This window comes from Lissotriton helveticus, chromosome 6, assembly GCF_964261635.1.
Source record: "Lissotriton helveticus chromosome 6, aLisHel1.1, whole genome shotgun sequence".
Classification (NCBI taxonomy): Eukaryota; Metazoa; Chordata; class Amphibia; order Caudata; family Salamandridae; genus Lissotriton; species Lissotriton helveticus.
In genome coordinates, this window is record NC_136067.1 from 1,738,313,763 (window position 1) to 1,738,326,276 (window position 12,514).

At 41.5% G+C, this 12,514-nt stretch overlaps 1 protein-coding gene across 19 annotated transcripts in view; it reads left to right on the forward strand.

Annotated features, from left to right (window-relative positions):
• The window catches only part of NRXN1 (neurexin 1), a 1,652,744-nt gene that overhangs the window by 932,109 nt on the left and 708,121 nt on the right, over positions 1 to 12,514 (forward strand). For all 19 annotated transcript variants that reach the window (XM_078649604.1, XM_078649606.1, XM_078649614.1 and 16 more), the window contains one exon: positions 2,065 to 2,091. In XM_078649604.1, coding sequence (XP_078505730.1) covers positions 2,065 to 2,091 — 27 coding nt within the window. The remainder of the gene's footprint in view (positions 1 to 2,064; positions 2,092 to 12,514) is intronic.

The following is a 12,514-nucleotide window of genomic DNA, read 5'->3' on the forward strand; positions in this document are numbered from 1 at the left end:
GATGCATATATCTTTCATAATACGCAGCCTATATTCCTGAACGCATGTTGTACCCAGTAGAAAACCCTAAAAATCCAGGGCCTTCAAAACCACCTCTTAACTTCAGTCTCCCCTGGTTCCGTTGTCTCCGTTTGAACATCTTAATTCACATTTTATGAAGAAGGATGGTGCCCCGGAATTAGCAGTCCAAAGAAGCTGTAGTAATTTTTGAAAAAAATCCTTTATTGTTTTCAATCTTTAAAAAGGCCTCATCCAACGCGTTTCGTTCACATACGAACTTCGTCAGGGCTAGAAAGAAACTTGGCGACAAATGAAGCAACCAAGCGTAGTTCATATGACAACAGACTTTCACGTCGTCAGAACTTCAACATCTCCAATTATCTAGATGAGACGTATCAAGGCAAGTTACTTAACGCCAATAAGCGTCACCGGGCAGGGGTCTTGGCGGTCCGGACAAGAGAAAGTCACACCGTAATAGAGTGTCTGCAAGGTAATGCGACCGCCGTAGAAAAGGGCATATATAAACCTGATCCACCAGTAGTAGACGCCCCAAGGGGAGGAGTCGTAATCTCCGTAGGTCCGTGTCTCCACACCCGTTTGCTTCGAAAATTACTACAGCTTCTTTGGACTGCTAATTCCGGTGCACCATCCTTCTTCATAAAATTTGATTTCTGTCTTGGCAGTGGAGCTCTTTGTGGCCAGCTCCGGATGGTAATGTGCACGATGTCATACTGACAATCCGACATTGAAATTTATAGTGCGAAACCTTGGTCAGCCACAGTTGTGTTGTTAACATCTTAATTCACATTAGTAATCTTCACAGATTGGACACAACCAGTGCATTAGCAGCTCTGTAAGCTCAATATTAAGAAATAGCAAATCTGAATAAAAGTGATAATTTAAATTGAAATGGATACACCATGACAAATATTCCAGTTACTATTAAATGTCAGCAAATGTCAGTCGAGCTAATCTGGCGCAACAGGTTTCGGCCTGTCACCATTTTTTGTTGTGGGATCCGGGTCACAAACATCATGTGGGATCCCTTTCTGGTTTTTCGGCAGCACAAGCACCTAGTTCAGAACAGAAACAACGCCAGATGAAACATTTAACTCAGTTCCATCATATTGTACTACTTAGCAGTAGCTTTTGTTACATTTCTAACCATGAACATGTCACAAAATTAATCAAGCCCACTTTTCTGGTATTTAAAATGTATTTTTCAGCATCACGGGTATCTTAAAGGTGCAGGGTTTGGGCAAAGAGATGCACGCCCAACCTTTATTACAACCCTTCAGGTGTTACAGATTTAACATTTGCCCTAGGACTCATTTTTTATTGGAACTCACTAATGGAAGCTGATTCCACTGACTAATGCAAGCATATAGTGCACAAAACATATGTTCAAATAATGCTATTGCATATTCCCCATCATAAGTTGGGCAGGAAATTATTATTCAGCTCAGCCATTCCAAATCAAAATCGCTTTCTCCCTTCTCAACTAAGGATACAATGTCTTCACATATAGCAACTATATGCCTCAAAACGTTACCAGACAAATTATATGCCTATATAAAATTATACTAGACTATATTTAACCATGCCCTTTGCTACACAAAGTTCTGCATAACTCAGCCTTGGTGGTAAACTGCAGCGGTCCTTGCTGTCTGATCGAGGCATCCCTGTTAGCACCCCATTGTGAAGGAGCACTATTAAAAACAAATGCACATAGAATAACTGTATGTTCTTTCACAGATGGGAAGTTATGGGTGAGTTGTCCTGGTCAGACATGCTTGGTAGATAAATAACCGCTTTCACCTTCATTTGTCCCCATGTAGCTTGGTTTGAATTTGGCCATTTTTAAAATCTATTTTGTCATATGTACAAATGCGTTTTCACACAATATCTCTGCGTTATTGCAATATGTAAAGGATAAAAACGGTATTGAGTGGCCATATTTGCATGTGTCCGTCCCCGGAAGGGTGGACTGTCATTTTATTGGATGTCTGCAGCTGTTACCTTGAAGGATAAATTTTCATTTTTCATCTATTCTTCCCCATCTAGACTGTATCAGGATTAACTGTAATTCCAGTAAGTGCCTATTCAACATTTTTAAAATGTTTTTCTCCATTGTAAAATCATTTGCACTGGGTGTCAACATGATGTATAAATGTTTAAATTCTCATAGGCCCAGTTTTTGAAAAAAAAAATCATTTTTAAGGGGTGTAAAAAGTCATTGTGTAAGACTGAAATGATTTGCTTACTGCCAAGGAACAACCTCAAAACTGGCTTAAAGGAATCGCACATAAAAGTCTTAAACTTCATTGAACAAAGGGATGAGAAACAAAATCTTCTGTATGGGTATGTATTTTGTAAAATAAAATTATGGGATCCCTGTGTTGGTGCAGTACATTTGCATGATGAATTTTTACATCCGAGCAATGTGTAGGTAGGACTCTTTAACTCCAAGTCACCCTTTATTCAAGTGTGCATGTCTCTAGGAAGTTAGAGCAAAGACTACTACGCGCATGTTTGTTCTATAGTCTGCAAGATAAGCATTTAGTTAAAAAGATCTGTGATGCTCTTAGAGGACAGGGGGACTACGATTTTATTTTGTCTCTTGTTTTTTTTCGGGAGATTATAAAATGGACCATCTGTCACAGTCAATCTCCATTCTAGTTTTCTTCAAGTCTTTAGTCAATTGATGTCACTCATAACTATTCAAGAATAGAAAAACATGATGTCACCTAATGATATCCATACGATCATTCTGTTAGGGTCAAATGTTTAACTTTTTGGAAACAAAATACGAGTTGTCAAGTTTGATTTGTGTGCATTACATAGAAAGAAGGACTGCCACCGAGTTTGTCAGATGTAAAATTAACATTCGGTTAAATTAATGACTGTAGTTTTTACATACGTTGTAAAAGTTGTGCATTAATCCATCAATGTAAGTAATTGTGCTAAGTAACTAATAGTAGAGTATGATTTCAGTTTTAAAGCCTTTTGATGTAGAGAACTGTTTGTAAACCACAAATTACAAATATGTAAACCTTGGCACGTGATAAATAATTTACATAAGAAACTTCAATGGCCTCAAAGACAATGAGTACAGCGGTCAGATAACAAGCATTGCTCCATTCAATCCGTACAATTTGCACCCAGATCTGTCACAGTAAATAGGATGTCAGCCAGCCCCCTAAGACACATTTTATGGGGGGGACCCTGAAATTACCACCACCCTTGGCGTCCTGAGCAGTAGAACACCATTGGGCCATTTGGCTAACATACAACACACTGGCCAACAAATTGTGCTGCCCACTGCAGTACAGAAGCTGCAGATTCCTGTTTTACACCCTGAGGTTTGCACCATGATCTGTGGTTAGTTCACTGAGACATACAAGGTTGTGAGAAATGCTAATAAACTTTGGATGTCCTGAATAACACGTCCGACTACAACAACTCTAATACCATCCCAACGTATTCCCTGTTGCTTTATAGAGGCACACTAAACTGTTTTCTCTTTCTTTGCAGATTAGGCTCCTTCTCACAGTTTGCTAAATGTGAGACGGTTTCACACAGCTTAACTGTAAACTAATCATCTATTCTGAACGCTTTGCCGGGAGTCATAGACTTTTGGGTGGCATTAGATGGTCATGGCATCTCATATTGAGAACAAGCTGGGAAGTCTGATTTGGGGTCCTAAGAAGACTGCTGAAGTTCTTTTTAAAGAAGTCGCCTTTAGAGGGAAGATTAGTAATCAGATATGAGTCCTCTACTATAATCAGGATAATGTTTAAAGAAATGTTACCAGAAGAAGGATTCTGCGAACTTGGTGTAAGTGATGAAATGCATTTTTGTTTACTGCATGAAAATATCATCTAAAAGCAAGACCATTTTCAAAAAAGTCAACCAGCTTACATGCCTCGTCTGGATGTGCTGGTAGTAGACTTAAGGACTCTGACCAGGAAAAAGAAAAGAGGTGGTATACCAGGGCCCCAAAAGTAGGATCCCCTATGCCAGGTTAACCTAATTGCTGAGGCAGAATTAATTGACCTTCATTCGCTGATGGTTATCTTTGAGACAATTTCATACTCACTGAAGATCCACAGATTCTTACTATATCTCGAGGCAGAGTTGGGACCCAATGTGATGGGCTGGGAAGAAATGAGTTTACGTTGCCAGGTAGCTGTTGATCATGATTGTTGAAATGGCTGGTCCTAGTACTATTCCAAAGTCATAAATTGTGATGTCAGAAAGGATGGAGCCTGATTTAACTTACTGCAGATGTTTGTACATGAAACAGGTAAAATCGAATGCATACCTGTATAGTAAAGCAGCACATACTGTGACCAGTGGTCTTGAAAGCCACGTATAGATCCACGAGGATCCCAGCACGGAAAAGTTAGATATTCATGGAAGCTGGGGATTTCTCTCTGACAATCAGTGTTGGCCTGGTTTGTAGGACAGTTTAGCATTCCGATACTGCCAGATGGGCCAGCCTGAAAGGGCCTAAGTGTGCATCATTTTTATTGATCCTGTCATGACACAAGCGACCAAACAACGTACTTGTACTTGGCTTTCAAGCTAACGCATCTGGCATTGCCAGACTGGCACACTGCCTGGTATTGATGTGCGGGTGCACATAAACACAGTGCTAGGATGGCTATTACAAGAGTGATATCGTACAAAGATCTGAAAGGTTATTTACGGGGCAGGCCAGCGCTATATAAAACTCCTTAATAAATAAATAAATGTATAAATGTTGTATGGCCTGGTGATGTGTAAAATATTTACAGAAGAAAAAATCCCTTACTAGTTAACAAGGTTAAGGTTTGTTTGAGATTCACAAATCCTGAGAGACAAGCGTACAAACGAGTATAAACATTATCCGTGGACACTGCTGGTTTCTTCATACATTGGCAGACAATCGACCAAGCGGATATAACTGATACAAGTGGACATTGCTTGTCCCTTCACATATATTGGCAGACAACAGGGCAATCAAATATAAACATTGCAAGTGAATCTTAGATTAGCCTCAGACGAGCAAAGAGCAGGTATGTCAACACCAGGGGGCCCATTAGGATGGCGGGCGGATTGCCCCCGCCAGGCTGGAGGTAGCCACCACCAGCCTGGCTGGGGCAATCCGCCCACCATCCTCACCGAAATGACCCCGGCCATATTAGGATGGCAGGGGGACCGTGGCAGACGGAACGTCCGTCCGCCGCTTTTCCGCCCCGGTCGCAAGGCGACCGTGGCGGAAAAGGTCCAATATGGTGGTGGTGTCTAATAGACACCGCCAGCCAAAATAGCATGGGCTTGCAGGGATGCCTTTCCGTGGCGGAAAGGCATGCGGTCTTCACTTTGGGGGCCCCCTGTGGGCCCCCAGAGTGAAGGAGAAGTGGGGGTGCACACGGGGGTACCTGTGGTACCCCCCTGCATTTGCACAAACAAAGCGGCAGGCACTGCGCGGTGCCTGCTGCTTTGTTTATGCAAATGCATACGTGCATTTTTAGCATTGTGGCGGGTGGTGCAATGAGCACAGCCCACCACAATGCTAAAATTGCAGGATGCGCCCGCCACAGTGGCGGGCGCATCCTAATACCCCCACGGGACCCCCGCTCTTATGGTGGGTGGTCCCAATCACCGATAGGATGGCGGGCGGACTAAGTCTTCCCGCCATCCTAGGGACCTCCCCAGGTGTGTAAAGACATGAGCAAAACAGCCTGTTTTTGCTGACTTCAAACAAGCCAGAAAGGCACCAAAGATCAGGATTCCACATATCAGAAGTATACAAAATTTAAGAACTGATGTTCAAAATAACTAATAAAAATGAATTTTTCACATCCATTTCATACCACAGTCTGATCGGAAATGTGACTCTAGATCACCTTTCTGGCTGCTGTTCTCCAGTGGCATGGAAAGTAGGGATATTATAACTAATTGTTTGGCATTCCTTGCTCTCTAGCTAAGTTCACACTAAGTAACTAAGGGGCATATTTACAAAAAAATGGCACAGCGCCTCGTTAAGCCAAAATTTCTAATGCCGCACTCTACCATTCTGAAAATACAGGGATGCTCGTATTTACAATGATACGGCACACCCCAGTAATTTCCTTAGTGATGGCTCTAAATCCAGCTGCCTAACGCCAGCGCAGGCACCCCTGCGCCATTGTGCAAGGGTGTCTACGTTTAAGGAATGATTGTGTATGTGCAGGAAGGTATCCCTTCCTGCACGTAAACAATCACTAATGGTGATTTGTAACACCTAGGTGTGCTTTATTGTGCAGCACACATAGAAGTTCGAAATTGTATTTTTTTTTTAATGATTGTTTGTGTGCAGGAAGAGATACCTTCCTGCAAATAAAAAATCATTCATAGCAATTTCAGTTTCTATGTGTGCTGCACAATACAGCACACCTAGAAAAAGCAAAAATGAGGAAAAATGTATATTTCTTCTCATTTCGCCATGATAAGATCAGGTTTTTTTGGTCTTAATTTTGGCACTGCCCCATATTTATGCCACCCTTGTAAATATGGGGAGGCGTAAAAAAGCGATGGGTGTTGCGGTGGAATGCCCACCACAACACCCACTGCCACCCCCTTCATGCTAAGTGTTACATGAACGGTGGCCTTATTCACAAGGAAGCGTTAAGCTGCATTAAGTGGCTTAACGCCGGCTTGTAAATAACGCAAAGGGTTTATCGACACAGGAGATCATAAAAAGTTACATTCCTGTGGTGATAAAATCTTGTAAACATGCTCCTAAAACACATATATGCATGATGATTCCAGTGCACTAGGAAGGTATTGCAATCCTCAAATGAGGTGGAAGTTGTGCAGATGTTCTCTGCCTTTGCATTTTGCATTTTCAGGAGTGTTTTGATAATTGTGTACTGTGGCAGGAACACAAGGCAATAATAACATGGGTGAATTAGAGGTCATGAACACCAAGACCTGAGCATATAACTTTAGTATTACATATATACTAGTGAGTGATGAGATCTTCTTGATGGATGAGAAGATTAGTGTAAGGAACTGGAGTATTAGTTCCGAGGGGTGAGAACCTACCTCAAATAATAATTACAGTTCTTGTCAGGGTAACCACTCAGGCCACTAAATAAGCCTGCCATTAACCCATTGGTAGCTTGGCACAAAACAGTCATGCTTAACTTAGAGGCACAGTGTAAATTATTTATGGAATATGCAAACAGTAATAAAGTGAAAACAGAACAGAAGAAAAATCCCAAATCAATTTAGAAAACGAGAGTACACATTAATAAATATAAAAGTCCCCAAAACATCAAAAATCCAATAAGTAGAACAAAAGCTATGAATTTTTAAAGTTTGAATTAAAAATAGCACAAAAAAGGCACAAAGTGCAGCGGTTATCTGGTTGCTCGAGACCAGGTCGGTGTCAAAGGTTAAGGTTGACCACGATGGTTCACTGCTCAAATACAAGGACCAGGCTCATCCCGGTGGAAAGTTTACCTTCAGACTTGAAAACGTTTTTGGGGGAAAAATTGGCTGTCAATGGGTCATTGGAGGGGCAAGCTGCAAGCTAGATCTGAAGCGTGGCTCAACGTTGGTGGGTTGCTGAAGAGTGGGACCCTGGTGCAGTTGCTGAGGAATGAGGAAAAGCTCCAAGTTGTGAAGTCTGGAATCCATGTCCAGGAAGGGTGTGACATTGACCTCGATGAAGCTCTCTATGTTCAAACTTAGAAACTGGAAGTCATTTCTCATTTAGGAGGGCAAACCAGCAAGCTGAGGTCAACTGGCAATTGAACATTAATGGCTGCAGTTTTAACGGAGTTCACAGTCTCCATCAATTCTCCAGGCAGTAAGTTGGCAAAACATTTCTAAGTTCAAAATTTAGCAGTATGGGTGAAAAGAGGAGTACACTCTAACACCAGGCAAGAGTTCAGGGCTTGGGGGCACCACTTGGGGGTTAGGCGCACTCAAAAGACATCAGCCACAGGGTCCAGGGCATGTCTGTTTGGAAATGGTCAGTGGGTAGGTGCAGGAAGTGAGGCCTCTGGGAGATTGTTGTGCCCCTGTAGTTCAAACAGGAGGCCAGCCAACTGCCTTTTCTGGGGTGCTGGATTCAAGGAAAGTAGGTCCAGCCTTACTTTAGGATTCAGACAGCAGGGCAGTCCTTCTTCTGATCCTCACAACTCCAGGACTATTCTGAAGAGGGTACAGGAAATGCCACATGTATGCCCAGTTCCAGCCAACAGGTGGGGAAAGTCATATCCACTCCCTAACCAATAGGGCAACAGTTCCCAGGTGTGCTTCTTTTGCAGTACCTCCTGTGTGCTTCGCTGTGAACTATCCCACAGTGCCTCTCTTTTCCTAAATCCAACACAGCAGGATCTTCCTTCCCCTTGTCAGAGCTCCTTGTTCTCTCCCAGAAGTGCCATTATGATAATGGGAACCCCCATCTTATTACCACTCCAAATCAGTTCTGTAGCATCTCTGTTCCACTACATTTGGGTCCAGGTTTTCTAGAAAACAATAGGAAGGCAGGTGTAGGTGTAAGCTACATCTTCCAATGACAGGCTAGGCATCCTTTGAAGCTCACAAAGAGTCTGGGGACAGCCCCCAGGCCATGCTGCTCAAGGAAGATAAATACCTCCTCCCACTCTCAAGATTTCTAAAGCATCAAGAATCAGTCAAGCAAAATCATGTTCCTCCCCTGACATCAATTCATAGTAGCTGTGTTCCAGAGCCATCATGTGACGATTCATAAGAGCAAGTTTGGGATTTTCGTTCCAAAACATTTTGTGAAGTTCCTCAAAACCATCTTTCCGGTTTAGCAAGAGGGTGGCAATGAAATGCTGATCAGCACCCGTTTGGCACTACAGCTCTTGAAGCTTGTCTTTTCAAATGTAGGAGTTTGTTATTTTGAATAAGGACATTCTCTCCATGTGTGTAGGGGCCCTTTAACATTTTCCCTTCCCATGTCCACCTTGGTGGATGTTGGCAGGTAAGATCAGTGATAGTTCCCCACCTTCAATAGAGCAGCACAACCACTATTATGACAAATCAGCCCTTTATTGGATGGACAATGGAACACACTGTTATCCCAAATCTAAATAGAGTTGAAGAACCATATATATGAAAACAACTAGATAACTATTAAAACATGAAACCAAAAAGTAACACATGTAACATTATATTGCAGAACGTTTTATAAAAACTGCATTACAAATATTTATAATTTTCTTTCTTTAGAAAAATTGAAATATTAACCAAAATCATAAAACAAGTATTCCACTTCAGCACTGTAAGTATCACTGGTGAAAATACTTGCATTTTGGAGTGGGAAAGAAATTGTTAACAAGTTGAGGTGGAAGGCAGCTCCAATATAGAGCAGTCTCAACACCAGCGACACTCTAAATTTGCTCATCTCAAATATCTGCTTTTCTATCAAAGTCTTTAAGCGTAGGATTAGCACAGTGCCATCCAAGCCAAGATAAAAACACACAAAGACTTTTGCCATTTCTCAAGCAGAGTCTTTAACCATAGGATTAGCACAGGGCTATCTATGCAAAGCTGCAAAATGGCCAAAGCCTTTTACCGCTCCAGGTACAGAATTAAAGCTTTGGATTGGTGAAATACCATCCAAGCCAACCTGAAATGAATAAAAGCAACCCCTGACACATGTCGCACTCTCATTAGAGATCTTCAGAGAGGTATAACTTTGCCCAGGCACAAGAGAGCACCGAGTATAAGTCAAAACCAAACCCTTTCAGGCATAGAGTGTGGCATAAATTATGCAAAAAAAAGAAGCAAAAAACTTTGGATAGTTCTCAAGTTTAGGTGGAAAGCAGCTCAAATATAGAGCACTCTCAACACAAACAACACTCTAAATTTGCTCACCTCATATGTTAATCCTATGCCTAAAGACTTGTCAGTAGAAATAGCAAAACACTTTGTCCATTTCTATCTCGGCATGGATGGCACTGTGCTAATCCTATGTTTTAAGACTTTGATAGTAAAGCAGACATTTTAGGTGAGCAAATTTAGAGTGTCACTGGTGTTGAGCGTGCTCTATATTGGAGCTAAACTTGAGCACTACCCAGAGTTCTCTGCTTCTTTTTTTGCATTATATATATGTATAGAAATATATATACACATATATATATATACATACTATATATAGATACACACACTATAAATATATACATATGTAAAATAATATTCAAATTCATCATTTAATGAATAAATATATGATTAATCAAATGCCCCACCCACCCAATGACCAAATAAAACCACCATAGAAGTGTAATAAACAATTATACAATGTATTGGTCATGTATTAAATAAGGAACTATAAAAGGTATAACATAAACTACAATGACTTAATATCAATTAATATATTTAAATAACTGACCTGGCCCAAATAATCCAACACCAGAAAAAATATAACCAAAAATATTTATTTAATTAATACATTTCTAATAACAGATATAATAAAATAAACAATATACAATAATAAAATAAAACAATATTGTTAGAAAGTGGGTTTGTGCCTGGCAGAGGTATGCAAGCAGGAACCACAATCCTAGTCAGGGTCACTCGGTAAACACCCTAAATTAACCTTCCCTCACCCTCTGGTAGCTTGGCACAGAGCAGTCAGGCTTAACTTAAGAGACAATGTATAAAATATAAAGTCTTTTTGCCACACTTCAAGCAATAAAACAGTGAAAACGCCACCCTAAAATATACCAGACCGGGTTAGCAAAATAGAGCTTAATTTATTGAATAAAACAAGACCAAAACGACAAACATCCAATAAGTAGAATTGAAATTACGAACTTTTAAAGCAAAAACTGGAATGTAGTGCTTAAAAGCATTATGCGCCAACCCAGGCTATCTGGTTGAGCTAGACCAGGTAATATTCTAATGTTCAGGCTGACCGTGCTGGAGTGTGGGTCAGATATAAGAACTAACTAACCTTGTCCCACTACAAAGTACTTTGTTTATGTCGTTGAAAGAGACCCAATGTGTGGAGCAGAGGAGGAGATGTGTTGTCGTCGATCCTTTGGATGTAGGCGATGCATCAATGTTGAACCACCCAAAGTTGTCATGCATTGAAAAGTATGTGATGAGCCATGCCAATGGCAAAGTGGTGTACTCAACCCTCGCAGCAGCTGTGATGCATCGTTTGCAAAGAAGATACACTGATTCCGAGTGGTGCAATAATGACAATGCATGGATTTTGGCAGTTGCAGCACTTTATAACCACTTTCAAGGGGCCAGGACTGGAATGGCACCACTTGATAGGACAAGATTCTCAGATGGAAGAGTCCAGGGGCTGAAGGTAGATAGGTTGGACGTCTTTGATGACTGAGATTTCAGTACATGAGGGAATCAGATAAGCCTTTTGAGTCAATTTGGTTCTGGTTTGGAGACATGCAGGTTCAATCCTGCTCACTCCCAGGCAAGAAGGCAGTACGCAGCAGATCAACACAGCAGACTAGGAGTCCAGCAGAGTAGCAGTCCAGCAAAGTGGCAGTCCTTTCTGCGCAGCAGTTGTTCTTTCTGGCAGAGTATCCATAGGTCAGGAAAGGTGCTTAGTTGGCGGTGTCTGACATCTGGTGCTTATACCCAGTTGTGCCATTGAAGTGGGGAGACTTCGAAGAGAGTCCCTTCCCTTCCTGCCCTGGTTCCTGATGCACTACCGGGGGCTTTGCAGCCCTTTGTGGGGAAACAGGACACAGCCTATTCGGGTGTAAGTGTCAGCTCCTCCCTCCCATCCTGCCCAGGATGGCCCATCAGGATGTGAATGGCCTTTCAGTCACACCTAATCTCCCTTGGTGTGTGGCTGTCTAGTTGGAATGCACAAAGCCCAGGTGTTACACACTCCAGACATGTATTCAGAGACAGACAGAAAGCACCAAATAGCTAAAGAGAGAACATTCAAACTTACTAAAAATGGCATTTTCAAAATTATGAATTTGAAATCCATTTTCACCATAAGTTGTGATTTTAAATTGTGATCCCAGCGACACAAAACGTTGGGTCCATCTCTTCCGAATTGGAAATTTCACTCATAAAATGTAATAAGGTAATCTCAATGTTGTCCTATAAGATTGATAGGCCTGGCAGTAGTGAAAAATGAATGTACGAGTTTTTCACTGCTAAGATGTGTAAAACCTAAAAGTGAATGTCCTACTTTTTAAATACATGGCACCCTGACCTAGGGCTGTTCAGGGCCTACATTAGGGGTGACATATATGTACTTAAAAAGAAGGTTTGGGCCTGGCAAGAGAACCTGCTTGCCAGGTCGACTTGGCAGTATAAAACGGCACATACAGGCACTGCAAGGTCAGGCCTGAGGCATGTTTAAAGGGATACTGAAGTGGGTGGCAGAATCAGTGCTGCAAGCCCAGTAGTAGCATTCAATTCACTAGGGACTTACAAGTAAATTAAATATGCCAGTTGCAGATAAGTCAATGTTACCATGTTTAAGTAGAGAGCACATGCATTGTAGCACTGGTTAGCA